Source organism: Plecotus auritus, assembly GCF_963455305.1.
Source record: "Plecotus auritus genome assembly, chromosome: 9".
NCBI classification, from domain to species: domain Eukaryota; kingdom Metazoa; phylum Chordata; class Mammalia; order Chiroptera; family Vespertilionidae; genus Plecotus; species Plecotus auritus.
Genome location: NC_137783.1, coordinates 24,834,418 through 24,854,068, shown reverse-complemented (window position 1 = coordinate 24,854,068; position 19,651 = coordinate 24,834,418). Strand labels below are relative to the sequence as shown.

The 19,651-nt window shown below is 39.7% G+C and overlaps 1 protein-coding gene across 8 annotated transcripts in view; it reads right to left on the bottom strand.

Annotated features, from left to right (window-relative positions):
• LOC308257602 (protein FRA10AC1) overlaps positions 1–19,651 on the bottom strand; it is an 80,480-nt gene that overhangs the window by 40,288 nt on the left and 20,541 nt on the right. For 3 of the 8 annotated variants that reach the window (XM_080687612.1, XM_080687613.1, XM_080687611.1), the window contains 7 exons: positions 9,306–9,375; positions 7,132–7,208; positions 5,323–5,418; positions 5,146–5,191; positions 2,177–2,253; positions 1,010–1,093; positions 396–480 (listed from right to left, as the gene is read on the bottom strand). In XM_080687612.1, the coding sequence (XP_080543738.1) occupies positions 396–480; positions 1,010–1,093; positions 2,177–2,253; positions 5,146–5,191; positions 5,323–5,418; positions 7,132–7,208 (465 nt within the window). In that variant the 5' untranslated portion in view covers positions 9,306–9,375. Of the gene's footprint in view, positions 1–395; positions 481–1,009; positions 1,094–2,176; positions 2,254–5,145; positions 5,192–5,322; positions 5,419–7,131; positions 7,209–8,633; positions 8,738–9,305; positions 9,686–19,651 lie in introns of those variants that run through there. The other 5 variants (XM_080687614.1, XM_080687608.1, XM_080687610.1 and 2 more) reach the window with 4 other exon arrangements.

Sequence of the window (19,651 nt, the reverse complement as noted above, 5' to 3'; positions counted from 1 at the left end):
AAGATGTGCATCTGTCTCTTTATAAATGATAATCAATTTGGAAAAAATAGTCAATCAATTTCATCTGTGAAACAAGACACCATTCTGCAGTGTCAAATCGTTCATTATAATCATGAGAGGCTCTAGACGAGAGTCAAGATGAAAACAGGATCCAATAGCCACTTGTGTTTAATTTTAGACTTGTTTGCCTCAGCTCACAAAGAAGCACCCTTGACTAAGGGGCCCTTTGTAAGTTCCACAGCTGCAGAGTTAAATGGTCCAAATGATACTTTATAGATACAGGGCACTTTAGACTAGAATCTCATCTTTAAAAGAATAATGAGGAGAAAGACAGTATAATAAGTAACACTCTACTTTTATAAGAACCTTCTTATAGAAATATTTGGAAGGCATACCTTATTTTCTTTGTATCTACTGAGATCTGCTATGCAGTATTCCTTGAATAATTTATCATAGTATTTCTTTGCAAGTCTTTTCTCCCTAGATTCATAAAAAAATATAAATCTTCCTTTAGAAATTTAACCATAGTTTGCTACTTGGAAGCAATGTCAAATAAATAATGCATATGATGTAAATGTTTTAAAAGAGGTCTATTACTTATACATGCAGAGAATTCTGAATATGAACTATTATAGTTGCTCTCTCAGGGAGGGAATCTAGAAGACTGACAGTCAGGCATGAGAAAGAGCCTTACTCTTCACTTTTTAGCCTTTGTAATGTTTGGATTTTTAGGACCATTTTCAGTTATTACTTTTTTCCAAAATATTTTAAAAATTTGAAAAGAAGCATTTTACAGGGCAACAAAATCACTTTTTAAATGTTTTTCTTTTTTTAAGACAAACTCAAACAATGAGAAGTCAGTTAAAACTGCTAAAAGTTACCAGAAGAACCAAACTAGATTCAGTAAGCTGAAGCATGGTTTTATGTCCTCAATTCAAATTTGTTCTATGCAGGGTAAGAGATAGAACAAAAGCATTTGATGTATTATGTGTCAGATGACTAAAATTACCAATTCATGTCCACTTCGTCCTCCTCATTCCATAGGAATCTATGATTTTCTCGTATAACATCCATGTCTGTCTTGTCATTTTCCCTGGAAAATAAAACTATTTCAATCTAATATAAACACTAAATTAGTCAAATTTAGAAAGTTAAACAGTTTGTGAGGCTTTTGAAGACCTAAGTAAAAATGAAAAACACAAAGATAAAGACAGTTTTATGTGTATGCATATATGTACATATATTTGTAAAAATTATTTCAGTACTTTTCAAAGGCACTATAAAGAGTGCTACTACAGAAGCAATTTAAATGGATAAGAAACCCATCCATCTCTGGCACTGATTTCAATTATACACATGGTGCTAAATAACCAAAGCTAGAATGAGAAATCTGAGTAAACATTAAATGGACAAGGGAAAATGTATGAAAATAACTTTCAGAAAATACAAAAATGTCAGTAACACTACCCTATTGAGATCTAGTTTTAAAATTATATGAAGAGTTTTCCATTCCTCATTTTACTATAGCTTCCTAGGAAGACAGTAAGGAAGAGAGTTGAAGGGTATAATTTTTCCAGATGTTAACAGTTTAGGGGTAAAACAAGGGATTGTAGGGGAATAGAGGCCAAATTGAGAGGGAGGTAAGTTTGGGATAGATGATTTGGTATGAAGTGTTCTAGGGGTCTCCCAATTCAGAAAATTGTTAAGTCAGAGGGAAAAACCCACACAAAACCAAGAGGCTCTCAAGAGAAGAGCCCAAAATATAGGAAGCAGTTTCACGTGTGGGAAATATTCGAGTGAGGTTTCTTGTTTTCCCTACCTTTAAAAAAGCAATCCCAAACACTGAGGTTTAAAAGTTCAAAGAGCGTCAAAAAAACCCAACAACAACAAAAACACACCCTGCATAATCAATCAGGTACATGTGTATTCCTCACAATCTGTTATTGCCAGGGCAGCCGTAGCTCTGCAGGCTACCTGTTGCCAGAGAAATGGGGTTCTTGAGAAGCTACTTAGCCAGAAGCTATGGATGGTCTCTCCATTTTATGATACAACAGAGGAAAGCAGAGGAAAATTACAGAATGGAAACAGAGAAAAACTACAGAACCAGAAGACATAGTAGCTATGGGTCTTTAAAAGATCTCCACTCTCCCCTCCAATTAAACTTCATGACACTTACCCCAATCGCCTGAAATCTTCTTTTTTGCCACCATAATATAAAATATAGTCATTTACAAACTTTGCATGCCTTTGATACTGAAATGCAAAAAATTAAGGATTTTAAGAGTTGTTCTATGTCCATGACATCTTAGTGAGTAGAAATAAAAAGCATAGTATGCTTTTTTAATATGTAAATATATACTATACAATGCTTATAAATTCAGAGATAGAAAAAGGTAAATATTAGACTATTACATATGAACATTATAGAGAACATTACCTTTCACTTTCTACTGAATACTGTTTATATTGTTTTAAACTTTTTTCAAGTAGATAAATACTCATGATAAAACATCTCTCTACCAGCGAGAAAGAAAGTTTCCTTTTCTATTGCTAAACTACATATAGCCTCACACCACCACTCATTTTACTCATCACAATATGAAAAATTGTAGTTAAGGAGTACAAAAATTAAAGGTAAGGAATAGAATTTATCTTTCACTATTATAAAATATAATTTAGCTAATCTAGTAATAAAACTTCTAAAAATAGAAGGTGCAACTTCTATAATATTAGATTCTAACATTAGGCTTTCAAAAAACAGTTAATATAATGTTATTTTTATACCTTTTTTTAATATTCAAAGAATCCACAGATATATGAGGTTAAAGCTTAATGGTACTCTCTAGAAGTGAACATACACATACTAGATCTTACCGCATCTATAATGCTGTCTGTGACTACATCCTATTATATTAAAGACTAGAGGCCCGGTGCACAAAAATCATGCACTGGGGGGGGGGGGGAGGGAGAAGAGGGGGGGTCCCCTCAGCCCAGCCTGCACCCTCTCGCAGTCCAGGAGCCCTCACAGTCCGGATGGCCTAAACCACCGTCAGTCGGACATCCTTAGCACTGCTGCAGAGGTGGGAGAAGCTCCCACCACCGCCTCTGTGTCGTGAGCCTGGCTTCTCCCTGTGGGAGCACTCCCCTGTGGGAGCGCACTGACCACCAGGGGGCAGCTCCTGCCTTGAGCATCTGCCTCCTGGTGGTCAGTGCACATCATAGCAACTGGTCATTTCACCATTGGGTTGATTTGCATATTAGCCTTTTATTATAGAGGATAGTGACTTAATTGATCACAATGTGTTCTAATAGAGTATCAAATCAGAATATACTTCCAAAACTGGAAACAAAACAGTTAACATGTCAGAAAAGAAAAAAGAGAACAGCCAAATATCTGGAGATATGGGTTCTAGCTCTTGGTCTATCACTCATGAATCATGTGACCTTAGCAAGTTACTTAAATCTTTTAGAGCTAGAATCAGCAAACATTTTTTGTAAATATGTGGGCCATATGGTCTCTGTTGCAAATGCACAGTTCTGCCATTTTAGTATGAAAGCAGGCACAGATAACATCTAATTGAATGAGCATAGCTGTGATTCTAAAAATCTATTTCCAAAACAGGTGGTAGGTGGGGCTTTTCTTCCAGAAAGATGGAGTAGACAAAGATATACTTCTCCCTATTCCTTCCACCAAGAACAGCTAAATCCCTTGGAAATTATATACTTAAAAGACACACACACACACACACACACACACACACACACAGCCCTGGCCAGTGTGGCTCAGTTGGTTGGGTATCATTCCATGCACTGAAAGGTTGCTGGTTCAATTCCTGGTTAGCCACATACCTGGGTTGCGGGCTCAATCCCCCGTAAGTGGGTATGCAGGAGGCAGCCAATCGATGTTTCGCTCTCTTGTAGATGTTTTTCTCTCTCCCCTCTTCTCTCTCTAAAAATCAGTAAAAATTTCTTTAAAAACAAAACAGGAAGGCTCTGAAAGATGGAGAGAAGCTAGAGACCTCAGGACCCATGGTATAACATGGTAGTGAATTAACTTTTTTGCATTTTAAATCCTAGATTTGGAAGTGAAGAAAGATGGAAATACCAACTAGCACAGATTTTTTAAAAAGGCCCCAAAACCCTCTCTAATTGAATAACCAAGAGAGTGGCAGTCTAACAAACTAGATAACTTTTAGACAATAACTACTCTAATCCAGCCAAACACTCCAGAAAAAAAACTATGTTCCACCTCTATCCATGCCAAAAAAGGGGACCTTTTACCCTCACCAGGCTTTACGTAGATGCCCAACACCCCTAAATGAATAGTGCCAGAGAAGGCAGAGTAGAAGCTGAAATGCAGATATAAGCAATTGGCAATTGGGTTCGGAGATAAGAGGAATAAATTGTTGAAAAGAAAACCTCTATGACTTAAAGTATCAGAAATGATAACAAAGTGAAACAGATTGCTACAGATGGGAGGGAATGTATCTAATTGACATTGTCTCCTTCTTCCAATTCTGACCATAGTAACACACCTAGAAATACTTCAGATCTTGCTTAGCCTTTCTTTCACTTTCCAATATTCGGTAATACGGAAGTCCAGTGGCAGTAGTTACTGTAATTAGCCACAGTCTTACCAAAAAGTTGAGCTGAGACATGGCATAACAGGAAAGCAAGGTATAGCTTAAAGAGAGGCCCAACTCACGCCTGAGAGTTGAAGCCACAGCAGACCTGAGAACAGTCTATGACAGATCTACTTTTCAATACTATTTTACAAAGACCTTCACTACCCAAGAAGCGGGTAGGAAGAGAATGAGTTAAAATAAGACAGAAGGCAAGCATAGTATTAAAATGAGAAATGATGAGAGCATAGCAAAACAGGTTGGAAAAAATATTTGCAAGTTCATTAACTTTGTAAACCTGTTTTTGGAACATTGGGAATATGTTTTATTATTTTTGTCCCTCAATCTTTTTTATATACAGTATTAGTAAAAAAAAATAACTGTACTCAAAAGTAGAAATGACAAAATTCAATAAACACTTTAAAAGTAAAGTATTAATTTGGCTTTATAAGATTTTTATAAAATAAAAAAGATTTTAAAATATTCTATTTGTTCTAAAAACCTAGAAATATAAAAAGGATACAGCATCCATAGCTATGAGATGAAACCTTCTATTTCTTGCTTCTTCCCTGTTAAGACAAATTTTATTTTAAGCAAATTCCAATGTCTATATTCTAATTAATATATTCAAATCTTCAAGTCCCCGATCTTACAAAAACATCTTAAATCAAAAAAAGTGATTTATGTTGAAATACTATACCTATCCAGCAATTCTTCTGCAACCTGTTTATGGACCACCTTTCCATGTTTTTCTTTCTGAAATGGCTTTTGGAGCAGTAAATCATCTTCAGTGGTTCTGGTTTATTGAGAAGAAAAATTAGTAAGAGTTTGTTTTTCTCAAAGGGTTTCTTATTTCTTTATATTTTTACAACTGGAACATGTTTTAAAGAATTTAAGTCTTAACTTAAAAAAAGACTCACTGATCTTTAATGATACATTTTATGTTTCCTTATATGTCTTAATTAATACCTTAACTTTCTTTTATACCTATAAAATGGAGATGAAACTAACAAATGAATGAGTCCTGGTGTCTGACCCCCAAGGTTCCTAGGTTCAAATTCTGGCTCTGTCATTCACTATCTTAATCTTAAATAAAATTAAGTTATTTAAGTTTTTTGTGCCACAATTTCCCTGTTTGTGAAGTAGAGATATCAAAGTTTTTGAGAACTGATAATATGAAAAGAAGGACTGGTTATAGGTAATATAGACTATAATGGTTAGCCCTAGTTAGATAGATATATGTAACCCTAGAGCAGAGGAGACTGTCTAACTAGATTTGCTCAAATTCTATTCTTAACAAAGTAATATTTTTGAATGAAAAATCTTAAAAATGGAAAGCACCATAAGATGTAATCCTAATACATAAAAAGCCAGGGGCCGTCATGACCGAAACAACTGGACGGATGACTGAACAGCAGGCTGCATGGGGCGACCAGGCCGGCAGGGGGGTTAGTGAGGGATGACCAAACAACTGAACAGCAGGCTGTGTGGGGCAACCAGGCTGGCAGGGGAGTTAGTGAGGGACAACTGAACAACTGAACAGTGGGCTGTGACCAGCCCGGTAGGGGAGGGCAGTTGGGAGCAATCGGGCCAGAAGGGTAGGGCAGTTGGGGGCAATCGGGCTGGCAGGGGAGGGCAATTGGGGGCAACCGGACCAGCAGGGGAGGGCAGTTGGGGGCGATCGGGCCAGCAGGGGAGCAGTTAGGCGTCAATCGGGCTGGCAGGGGAGCTGTTAGGGGGCAATCACACTGCCAGGCAGAAGCAGTTAGGGGCAATCAGGCAGGCAGGCAGGCAAGCAGTGAGGAACCAGTGGTCCTGGATTGTGAGAGGGATGTCCGAGAGGTCCCAGATTGGAGAGGGTGCAGGCCGGGCTGAGGGACACCACCCCCATGCACGAATTTTGTGCACCGGGCCTTTAGTTTGTTATAATTCTTTCTATTCTTTTGGTTATCCATGTAGACTTGAATACCCAACAAAAATATTCAGTCTCAATTAGTATCTCTAATATATTGCTCTCAGTGTAAAATAATAAACCAATTTTTATAAGTTTGATTAATCAGTCAACTACTCCTAAGTTACTAGATAAAATCAAGTTTCTAAGCACTAGAAGCTGAAAACCACACCCCTAATAGCAATCCCACCAAGATGTAGTAGCTTCCTTACAAAGCCCCAGCTTTATTGGCTGACAGATCTTGTTCCTTCAAGTCATAAAAACTCCCATTAACTCCCCTACACTAAGCTTATTCTGAAGTAAAGCACTAGCAAAGGGACCACCAACCACACCCCGTCTTAGCTATGACATCTGCAAATAAAAAGTCCTTCTTTTCCTTCCACCTTCACAGCATAAACATTTTCTTATTTTTACATAACTATTCTCAAATCTTTAAACAAAAATTAATTCAGTAGAACATCGTCTTCACATACAAACACAATCCCAAAACTTTTATTGTTTCTTTATATTCCATCTCAATCTAGAAAGGATCCAAAGCACAGCTCAATAAAAAATTACCTTTTTTTCCTTTTGCTAGATTCTCCACAGTGTTCATCATCACTAAAATCAGAGTCATAGCCTCCATGACCATGCATCTGTAAAGTATAAAGTCAGTTACTTAGAACCTAAGTTGCTCACTATTCATGAAACAGAATAGTTCAAAAATAAATTATCTTTGAAAAAAACATGTTATCTTTAAAAGCAAAAATAGTTTAAAGGATTGTGGTGGATATATCAATGTCCCTGGGCTATCCACACCTCTGAAACTTTCATTCACTTTGAAATAACAGACTTACCCTTCAAAAAATGAATAAACATTTTTCACCATTAGGCCAACGAGAGGCCAGTCCTTGACCCTTTTATTGAATATCAGGTCTAGAAGCTGCCATGTGACTGCATACAAGATTCAGCAATGCTTCACTTTCATTTAACTTGGAGTAATAACAGTTGCTGTGTATTTATCATCAACTTCGTTCCAAACATTATGCTAGGTACTTACAAACACTGCTTCTAATTGCAAGTGAGGAACTAATATCTCCATTTTAGAGATAAAGAAATCAAGGACACGTGACGTAAAGTATATCAATTATAAAGAGCAAATAGGTGGCTAAGCGACTCTTAAGCCCATGATTTCCACTACTCCAAATTGCATCTCTGGAATACGCTAATGTTTTATTATATTCCATTAGACTTACTGCATTTGTGAACAGTACATTATTTTTTTCCTTCCTTTCCTTAATTCTCACTTGAGGACATGTTTATTAATTTGAGAGAAATGTTATGTGAGAGAGAAACATCAACCAGTTTGCCTTATGTATGGCTCAGTTGGTTGGGGAATCATCCTGTGCACTGAAGTGTTGCAGGTTCGATTCCTGCAGGCACATACCCAGGTTGGGGGTTCAATCCCTAGTCAGTGTGCATACGGGAGGCAACCGATCAATGTTTCTCTCTTTTTCCCTTCCTTTCTCTCTAAAAAGAACAACAAAAACCCATATCCTCAGGTGATGAGTTAAGAAAAAAAAAAAAAAGAGGGAAGAACTCTAAATTTCATTGCACTGGACCTAAGACAAAATATATGTTTCTAATCCTGGGTACCTTGAATAGATTACTTCATCTCTTTGGGCTTCACCTGCTAAATAAGGTGGCTGTATCACATAATCCTTAAATCCTATGATCTATTACAGTAGAGCCTTGGTTCTGGAACGTACTTTGTTCCGGAAGGCTGTTCGAAAACCGAATCATTTTTTCCCATTAGAAATAATGTAAATTGAATTAATCCATTCCAGACTCCCAAAAGCCCCCCTCCCAAAAAACAAAACAAACAAAAAAAACCCACGAAAATATTCACAGCACAATTTCCTGAAATGTTAACGTGGGGTTTAGCAGTAAACTGACTCCACTGGCACATTCCTTTGCTGCCTGAGACAGTGATTGATCATACAGGTATCAGCATGATTGAGAATCAACGTTTTGTTCGACAACAGAGAATTGTGCATGAACAACCTGGTTGAGAACCTAACTGTTTGAGATGGAAGACGTTTCAGAACCGAGGTTTGACTATCTTCTATATTTCCACTTTCAAGTGTAGGTGTGTGGCTGAATACCTCTTCCGATCCACAGAATCCTAGAGAGGAAGGCCCGGGCCAGGACTGGAGAGGGTTATAAGGCAGTAGTTTCAGCTCTACCCTCACATCTGTCTTCACCTGGATCACACTCTCTCTCTGTCGGTTCCTTGCTCCACCTATCACATCTGTTCAAGCCACACCAGCCCCTCACTCCTTAAGTCCTCACTTTCTTCACATCTTTATAGGGAACAACCACTGGGTGCTGCTTAGAGGTATGTTCTGGGGTCAGCATTCAAATCCTGGCTCTGCACGTCTCGTTTGTCTTCCTTTGAGCAGGTTCTACACCCTGTGAGCCTCAGGGTCCACATCTCTCAGTGAGGTTAGTGAAGAGGACCGCTTCACGGGACTGGAAATTGAATGACCACATTCAGAGGTTTCTAGAACAGTGTGTGGTACAGTAAAACCCGGTACATGCTAACTATTAGTACCATCACCATCTAGTTCCCACATCCCAGGACACTACCTCCTACCCGTTCCCCTCTCCCGTTTCTTTTTTTCTCTGGCCGCTTCATCCATCCCATGCCCATCTCAACTCAGCGGTTGCACTAAAATGCTCTCCTCACTCACTTCAGGCGACGAATAAACTGACAAGGGCCGAGAGAAATTCGAGGAAGGAGACGCCGGGTATCTCCAGAATCTATCAAAAGAAAAGAAAAAAAGATAATCAACTTTTGCATGGCAGGTGCAAGTTCGAGGTCCTTTTCCCCAACGCCCAATGCACTCACGGCCCTTCTCACACACTCCTTCCCCGTCTCCCGGCTCTGCCGAGTTCGCCCGCAGAGTCGTCGTTTTCTGCTTTCTAGGCGGCTGCAGCGACGACCCACGGCCTGAACGAGCTGCTGCAGGGCCACCCCCGTCCGGCTCGGCCGCGCAGTTCCGCCACCGCCGCCGCCGCCACCCGCTCCCCGCCTCTCCCTACGGGGCCCAACTGGGCGGTGCTTCCGGCCCGGCTCGGACGCGTGTCACACCTAAATGGCACCGTCCCCAGGAGTAGCCGAACTTGTGCTACAACCAGAAGATTCCCGGGAAACAAAGGCGGCGGAAGAACAGGGCCTGAAGGGGAGGCAGAGGCTCCCTGCGGTCTCGAAGTCGCAGCCCTCGGGGTTGTTTTGTGTGTGTGTGTGCCTGTTTCCCTTCCCCTCTCGAGAATACTGTGTGGCACTGCTCTCACTGGGGCCACATCTAATACTGTGTGGCACTGCTCTAAGTCCACACGCCTCATTTGAAAATATGTTTTGTTTTAGAAAAAATCCTGCCTAAAGATCACCTGCTGTCCGCTTTCTAGTAACCTTAGTAACGCCTCCTCGAAGCATCCTTGCTGAGCTGCTCAGTCTCTGATCTGCTTTCTTCCTTCTCCCCTACCCGCCCCCTCCAACCCCCGCGCCCAATAAAACCCGTTCTCATAATTAGAACAAAAATAGCTGTCCATCGTTTTACCACCCACACAATAGATACCATTCCAAATGCAGTGCTGGTGGCAGGGGAGCTCATAAAAATGTGAGGAAAGGATGAACAGGGGAGATTTTACAGGATTGCAGATTCTCTGCAGACAAGGGACCTCAGATAAGCCACCTGGCACATGTGAAAAGAGGTCCAAAATAGGAGGGAGGGAGGGAGGGAGAGAGAGAGAGAGAGAGAGAGAGAGAGAGAGAGAGAGAGAGAGAGAGAGAAAGGAGGGAGGAAGGAAAAATTATTTTAGGCTCCACCAGGTCCTCACTGTGTTTTACCTTTTCTACTTTATGATTCTAAATTCTGCTTTGTAGCCTAGTCACTGGATTAATGCCTTGTCTCCCTTTGGCTGATGCTATTCATCTTTGCTTCCTCCTTAGTACCCAACACGGGTCCCTGGAAAACACAAGCAATAATTAAATATTTGTTGAATTGAACTGGCACACCACTGAGTTTAGAGAAAATCTTGGCACTTAATACACACTCATTATTTCATATCTTTTACACTACCCAATAGATAACAATATGCTTATTGGTTCAAGGCCCCTTTTATCAGTAAATTAAGAAATATCCTGCCTTGCCAACACATTGACTATGATCTTAAAAATCTGTAAGTTAAATTACTGTTTTTTCAGTTACGTCAAAATGTAATCTGATTATACATCAATTAAAATGTTTATTCAAAAATTTTAAAGCAATAGAAAGCTTCACAATTTACCATTATACTATATTGAATTATTTTGTCAAGCAGTTCCATTTTTAGTAAATATCTAAAAATATGTATTTTGTTCTTTTATTTATTAACAATAAAAGCAAACACATCTGTACCTGTATTCAATTTACTTTCTACCAATATTTGACATTAAATAGCATTTTCCTCCAATTCTTAGTATATTTTTGTCTGTTGCTTCCTTTTATCTTACAACAAGCCTGTGCTGTTGTGTTATTAGTCCTGTTTTGCATATGAGAAATAGAAGCACAGAACTTAAAGCCACAGATGGGGAGAGGATCTAGAACAAGACCCAGTTTGCTCTCTGTCTCTCTGTGTGTCAATTTCAGGCTCTCTGTCACTCTTTCTTTTTAACTCCTCAGTTGTGTGGGAAGCAGCTCCTGATTATACATTTTAAAAATTTCAGATCTGTTGCTACCAGACCATTGAGCCACAGATCTGCATTTTCCCCTTTGAGGCAGCAGTTATTGAAAGAGAAAAAATAGAAAATATATGTTAGGAATTGGTCACATGATCTAAACTGAAAACCATTAATACAGGATAGAAACCCTACTTGATCAGGAAATCTCAAGTTAGCAATTATAGCTCAACAACTATAAAAAAACACACAATTATTTATTAAGTGCCTGCTCTGGGCAGAGCAGTGTCCTTAGTAATCAGAGTTACAAATATGTAAAAGCCACTCCTTACTCTTGAAAGTTGGCTAGTAAGAAAGAAAGAATATATAGAATAATAACAACAACGTATTCTATCACATGCCAAGTGCTTAGCAAATGGCATGAACCTATGGTTCCCAATCTTTAAAATGCATTATTTCAATTAATGTGAAAATTTAAATGTGCACCAAGGCTGTGTAACTCAAATAAAGTAACAAAATATTCTGATAGATATATAATGGAGGTAAGGGAAGTTGGTCCCCACATTCCATCACCCTCCCTTTCACACATCTTTATTGCTTCCCCCCGCCAAAATAAAGCTGCTCTAAACAGTATAATAAAGAGGCACACTTCAAAGTCAGCCAGACCTACATTCAAATCAGGTTTCTGATACTAGCTAGGAAATCTTGAGCAAGTTATTTTATTCTCTGAGTCTTAATTTCCTTATCTATAAAATGGAGATAATGGTAGTAGTAGTGCCTATCTAACGGGGAGGTTGATAAGGTTTAACATGAAATGATGCAGCTAATTAACATGATGCCTAGTTCATAATAAACATATAATAAATGCTACTTGAGGAAAGAATCAGATTACAGGCATTCTTTCTTGAGAATAAGTTTAACAATTAACTGTTTCTTAGAAATGGTCCAAAAATGGATCCATACATATATAATCCCATGATTAATGATATACGTTTAAGTATGAATTTTTCAATATAAACAGTTCTGGGTCAACAGAATAATATGGTAAAAAATAATCTTGATTCCTACCTCACACCATATACAAAAGTTAATTTCATAGAAAACATCTTCATGATATTTCATGATAGCTTCTTTATAGTGGGAAAACTTTTCTTCGATACAAAACACAAACAAAGGACTCATTTAAAAGACTATTAAGAAAAAGAAGCATTAAGTTCACAAGATGGGAGAAAACATTGCAATATGCATATTCAACACTTTATCAGAATATAAAAAGAACTTTAAAAATTATTGCCCAGCCAGTGTGGTTGAGGGTCGACGTATGAACCAGGAGGTCACCATTAGATTCTGGTCAGGGCACATGCCCAGGTTGTGGGTTCCATCCCTGGTGGGGGAAGAGGGGTGCGGAAGGTAGCCTATCAATGATTTTTCCTCACCATTGATGTTTCTGTCTCTCTCTCCTTCTCCCTTACTCTATGAAATCAATAAAAGTATTTTTAAAAATTATTAAGTAAATGGTATAAACCCCTCCCCCCGCCACTAAAATTAGCAAAAGACAAAAAAGATATTCAACCCTAGCCAGTTTGGCTCAGTGGATAGAGCATTGGCCTGCGGACTGAAGGGTCCCAGTTTAGATTCTGGTCAAGGGGCACCTGATGGGGTTGCAGGTTCCATCCCCAGTAGGGGGCATGCAGGAGGCAGCCAATCAATGATTCTCTCTCATCATTGATGTTTCTCTCTCTCTCTCTCTCTCTCTCTCTCTCTTTCTCTCTCTCTTCCTTCCTCTCTGAAATCAATAAAGAAATATATTTTTTTAAAAAGATATTCAAGTGGCCAATGCACATAAAGTGAAGTGCTCATCATTACTAGTTATCAGAGAAATGAAAATTAAGAACACAATGCACATTATTACACACCCACCAGAATACCTAAATGGACAAGACAGATCTAGTACTGATGAAGATGTGTCATGACTATAACTCTTATATGCTGCTGGTGGGAGTGTAAATGGGTAGCCACCTCAGAAAAGGTGTTCAATAGTACCTACTAATGCTGAATGTATATATCCTGTATCTCATATATTCCATTCCCCAGTGTATTTTCAACAGAAAAGTGTACCTATGTTCATCAAAAGACCTATATCAGAAAGCACTAGTGATAATGACAGCAATGTTTATAACTCAGATCTGGAAGCAATCCAAATGTCCATCAGCATTAGAATCGTTAAACAAATAGCAGTTTATTCACACAATGGAATGCTATACAGCAATAAAAATGAACCAAGTACAACTATATATGGCAGAGCATGGATAAATCTCATCAATATAATGCTGAGCCAAAGAAGCATTTGGAGATGCAAAATAGCACATATAAAATGACCCCATTTATATAAAGGACAAAAGCAGAAGTTATCTGTTACCAGCCAGCATAGTCGTTTTCCTGGTGTGTGTAAGGGAGGAGACTGGAAGTGGGAACAAGGCAGTGGTGGCAGTGGCGGGAAGGGTGCTTCTAGCGACCTGGTTCTATTCATTACATGAATGGTCCATTTATACCTATGATTTGTGCGTTTTTATATATATGTATGTAACATTTCAACAAAAAGTGTACATTTTAAAATGTAACTGTTCCTTTCCGTTTTTTAAACTTTGACTCCAATTGGCAAATGGAAATGACAGAATAGATTGGAGAATGCATAGGTGGGATTTCCTGAGGCTTCAGAAATGGTGCTATTTAAATGCTTGCACAGTCAAAGACAAATTTCCTGTAGGCACTGAGATGGAAGCAGACAGGGGGCTCTATAAGTGTTTAAAAAGATGCTAGTCAGCACCCAAAGGACTGCAAGCGCCCAGGCCTTGAACACTTGGCAAGGTCAGCCTGTACTTCCTGTACATTTATAAGCCAGAATTAGGCAGAAGGCAGATCCACGGCCTCTGTAGTAAAGCTCAGTCCATGAATAGAGACGAAGTCTAATAGCTATCTTTTGCAAGCTGGTCAAAGGTCAGTCCCTTGCTTGTGTAAGTGCCAGGAGGAGGCTGCTGGAGCATGAATTAACACTGTGAAGCAAAGTGGAAAGACAGCAATATACCTATTAGCCAAATGAATTAATTGTCATTATTAGGCTTGTTCCCAGGAGGCAAAAGCAGAGACAGGATGTCTATAGAACCCCTCTCTGAGGCAGTCATGGATAAAGAGCCTTGTGATTAAGAGATAGGGAGATACTTAGCAGGTCAGATGAGATGAGAAACAGAGACTGGGAACACTAAACGTCACCGGAAAACAGATGCACTATTTTTTTGTGTCATATAATATCCTTGGGTATAAATGTGCAAGTGGAGAGACTCACTATATTAATGAAGGTTATAGGTATTGTACCTCTGTATTTTTTTAATATATTTTTATTGATATTTTACAGAGAGGAAGGGAGAGGGATAGAGAGCTAGAAACATCGATGAGAGAGAAACATCGATCAGCTGCCTCCTGCACACCTCCCACTGGGGATGTGCCCGCAACCAAGGTACATGCCCTTGACCGGAATCGAACCCGGGACCCCTCAGTCCACAGGCCGACGCTCTATCCACTGAGCCAAACCGGTTTCGGCAGGTATTGTACCTCTGGACCCTTCCTCAAGGGTTGGCTAGACCTAAGGCTGTAATCATAAAAAAGATATAATTCCCCTCATCAAGTTCAAATTTTAGGTGGGACACAGGCACAGAAATAGTTCAGTGCTATGGGCATTAGGAATAGTCCCAGAAGCCTGTGGGAACACCTAGCCATGAGAGAAGGAAGACAGGAAATGCTTCAGAGACAGAGGACTTCATGTTCATGTTCAAAATGCTTCAACCATAGGTTTAATCCTGTGCCACAAACTGCACTGACTTTGCATCCAAAAGAAAGGGATTTATATCCTCCCAGGCAAAGACCTGCCATATTCACCAATGGCACCAAGAGCTTCTCTTATAAGATGTAAGCAAGCACCAAGGAAGAGTTGACCGTATCACATGATTTTAAAATTTATGAACACAGTTTGACCATGTAGAGAGTGTGCTGGTATAATGAAGTGAAATGTCCCGTGCAGTGAGTCTGCCACATGTCTAAGGATGCATGTCATCATTATTATGTGGTCAGGCAGTTAGGTGTAAATAGTAAGCAATTACATGTGCCTAAATGATGCCTTAGTTAACATATTCTCTGAAAGTAAAACCTCTTTGATTAGATGTCCTGGTAACTGAAGGTGATAATTGTTGGTAGGAAATGGACATACATAAACACACACAGATAACATAAATGACAGGATAGGTTTAAAGGAACAGTGGTAACAGGAGATGGAGAGTTCATGCCTTGCCTTACTTTGGCTATGTAAAAGCAACAGCACCCAACGTAATACTTGGATTCATAAGCAGAACTTTTTCAGTGACACACTTTATTGCTACCCACCCCCCATTTTTGTATTCTGGAAAACAGCTTACTACAAACCACCACTCTTTTCCACATGACTTAGATAAGACTATTTAACCTGGAAGAAAGCTAGACACAGACCCTCTAAATTCCCATTCTTTGCCTCATAAATAATTAACTGCACCGATCATCCCCACTGGTCAATTGGAACTAGATGTTTGTTAACCAAACTTTGGCTAAGCTTCTTTACTTCCTCCAAGCCCCTGAGCTTTGGCCTACCCTCAGCCTGAGCCAGCATACAGCCCCTCCTGTGAACAGACTGGCCTCAGCATAAACTATTCTCTGATCTACCATCTGATCACACCACCCTTTCATTCCATTTCCCCACATTCCGTTCTCTCGAGCCTTGTTCACACCTCTCTATAAAAGAAGACCTTTATTTGCCTGACGTTTGAGATACTTGCAGGTTCTCCCTGTTGCAATAGTGCTCTTCCCCTATTGCGATAGTTCCTTTCCCCCTTGCCATAACCTTTTTGAATAAAAGTTGCTCCTAACTAAATCCGGATTTGTTTTTTGACATTGTCCTTCTGTATACTATACTATTTAGCACAATTTCTGACAATAATATGTTCTGTTTATGAAGTATTACTCTATTGGACGGTGCCATCTCCCAGGGCAAGCAGCAGCCGAAGTGACTCCAAGTCACTGGACAATGAGTTGCCAGACATCAGGAATAAGGTCTGTCTTGGCTTCTACAACACCACACTCAGTTTTCTCTCTTCCACAGAGTCTTGGCCATCTCAGGCTCCTGGTGTTCAGCAAGGCTGGGGCTGAGTGTTCTCTACCTACACTCACAGTCATCCCTAGGGCTCAGAGGACCATCTACATGCTGATGTGTCCCTGCTTATACCCTTTTAATGGCTGAATAATATTCATTGCATATAAGACCACATTTTGTTTATTCTTTCATATGTGGATAGACACTTGTGTGGTTTTTACCTTTTGGCTATTGTGAATAATGCTATGAACACTGGTGTACAAATATCTGTTGGCATCCCTGCTTCCAATTTTTTTGATACATACATAAGAGTAAAATTGCTGGGTCATATGAGAGTGTTATGTTTAATCTTTTGACAAACTACCAAATTGTTTTCCACAATAGCTACCATTTTACATTCCTACCTTCTCCACCTCCTCATCAATACTTGTTATTTTCTGTTCTTTGTTGTTGTTTTTAAATATATTTTTATTAATTTCAGAGAGAAAGAAAGAGGGAGAGAGAGATAGAAACATCAATGATGAGAGAGAATCATTGATTAGCTGGCTGCACCCCACACTGGGGATCAAGCCTGCAACCAGGCATATGCCCTGAACAGGAATGAAACTGTGACCTCCTAGTTCATAGGTCGACACTCAACCACCAAGCCACATCAGCTGGGCTGTTCTTTGTTGTTATTTTTTATTATAGCCATTCTAGTAGATATGAAGCAGTATCTCAATGTAGTTTTTTTTAAAGGTTTATTTTTAAATATATTTTTATGGAATTTCAGAGATGAAAGGAGAAGGAGAGAGAGATAGGAACATCAGTGATGAGAGAGAATCATTGATCAGCTGTCTCCTGCACACCCCTACTGGGGATCAAGCCTGCAACCAGAGCATGTGCCCTTGACAGGAATCAACTTGGAATCCTTCAGTCCCTGGGCCAACGCTCTACCCACTGAGCCAAAACAGGGCTCAATGTAGTTTCGATTGGATTTCCCTAATGACTAATGTATTGAGAGTCTTGTCATGTGCTTATTGACCATTTTTATATCTTCTTTGGAGAATTGTTTACTCAAGTCCTTTGCCTATTTTTGAATTGGGTTCTTTATTTTTTGTTGTTGAATTTTGGTTCTTTGTAAACTCTAGATATATGATTTGCGAATATTTTCTCTCATTCCATAGGCTGTCTTTTCACTTTCTTGATTGTATCCTTTGATGCACAAAAGTTCTTGATTTGATTAAAAGTCCAATTGAAAAAGGTAAATTTTAAAGGCTAAAATTGTGGTTCTTGTACAAATATAAAATTAACACACATATGATATTTTATTTAACTAATTCATGAGGGAACCAGCAAGATGTTACGATCGTTCAAAAGAGAACTCAAAGAATACACCTATATAGGCAATCAGGAATGCTAAAATGAATGTACAAATAGATTCAAAATTGGTCAATAGCCTCAGGGCAATAATCAATTGCTCCTCCACCAGACAACTTTCCTTTTCATCTCCATTGAAAAGAATCATTTGTATTATTCTCAGTTTTATATAACTTAAAAAGTTGTAAAATAGCTCAAAGACAATGAAATTTTTGATTACTCAACAGGGTACTAAAAAGGACTCCTAGTAATTTTTGCCTATTTCAAAGTCATCATTTTTTTCTGATTCCCCACCCCACCCCTACCGCAGCAGTGAGGTGATCCAGCTGCTCTCAAGTCTTTCAGCACTGGGATAGCTACTCGGGACAGTGAGTTCAGCTCAAGGACTATTCATTAAGTGCCTTGTGGTGAAAGGACAGCTATTTAGTTATTCCTGCTACAAATACTTAATATCTACTAGGTGCAGACATTATGCTATGAGCACAGTGGGGATTAATGCAGACTGGTTTCTGTCCTCTTAAACCTTATTGGTCCAAATGGGGACAAGAAGAATAAGTAAATAAACAAATAAAATAATCACAAACTTTGGAAAATGCAATGAAGGAAAACAGCTGCCAACACAGAGAATCACTAAAAGGAATCTCTCTAAGTAGGGCATCAGGATGATCTGCTCCAAGAGAACATTTAAGTTGAGACTTGAAAGATGAAGAGGAGCCAGCCATTCTGAGTGTGGGGGGTGGCAGGAAGCCAGCGAGCAGCCAACTCCACAGTCTGTCCTCACCCTCTAGCTTCTGGGGACAGGTCTGCAGCAGCTGCAGTTATTGCTTACCCAGCCCAGGGTGTGCAGGAGGCAAGTTCAGCCAAGTCCTGCCCTCCCATTGGTGTTGCGGCTGCTTTTGAGTCTATGCTTCAAAAAATTTCCAGCGGAAGACAGGGCCTCCCAAACCAACTCACCCTCCTTCCTTCCTCTTTGGTCCCAGTTTCCCTCTAAATTCCCCCATCAGTTAAGTGAAGCCTGAAATGTCTTCAACACATGAGCATCAGTTGAACCCACAAAAAGAGATAAAAGGCTTTAAAAATGCAAATGAGTGGGAGAATTAACATATTAGTGTGACTGTGTAAAATGACCAGCTCTTTTCCTGAACTGGTTTGATTAGAAAGCTGCAAAGCAAAGCTATCTGATGGGCTAGACAAGTGGTCGGCAAACTGCGGCTCACGAGCCACATGCGGCTCTTTGGCCCCTTGAGTGTGGCTCTTTCACAAAATACCACATGCGGGCGCACATGTACAGTGCGATTGAAACTTCGTGGCCCGTGCGCAGAAGTCAGTTTTCGGCTCTCAAAAGAAATTTCAATCGTTGTACTGTTGATATTTGGCTCTGTTGACTAATGAGTTTGCCGACCACTGGGCTAGACGGTGGTGTGGGGCGATGGAACTCCAGGATCAATGTCACCTGCCTCAGGGCTTTGTCCAAGGCCTAGGCTGTAGCTCATCACTGTTCCAAAATCATTTCATGCTGCTCTGTGAGTCTCCCCAGGAAGCTGGCACCAGAAGGGCAAGGTTGAGAACCATCTGCCCGAATTGGAGTACTGGAAGTGGATGGGCTCATGGGGACAGGCAGCAGCAGGAGAAGGTGAAGGGCAGAGTCTGGGGGCATTGATATGAGCAGGAGAGGAAGAAGGAGAGGGAGAGCAACAGACTCAGAGAACCCACCGAACCAGAAAACAAAAATGTTGTATCATAGCAACCGAGGGAAGTGTTTAAAGAAAGGAAGTGGCCAATTATGTCAATACAGAGGGACTGTTTCTCAAAATGTGTGTGGCTGCTGGAGCAACCACATCAGA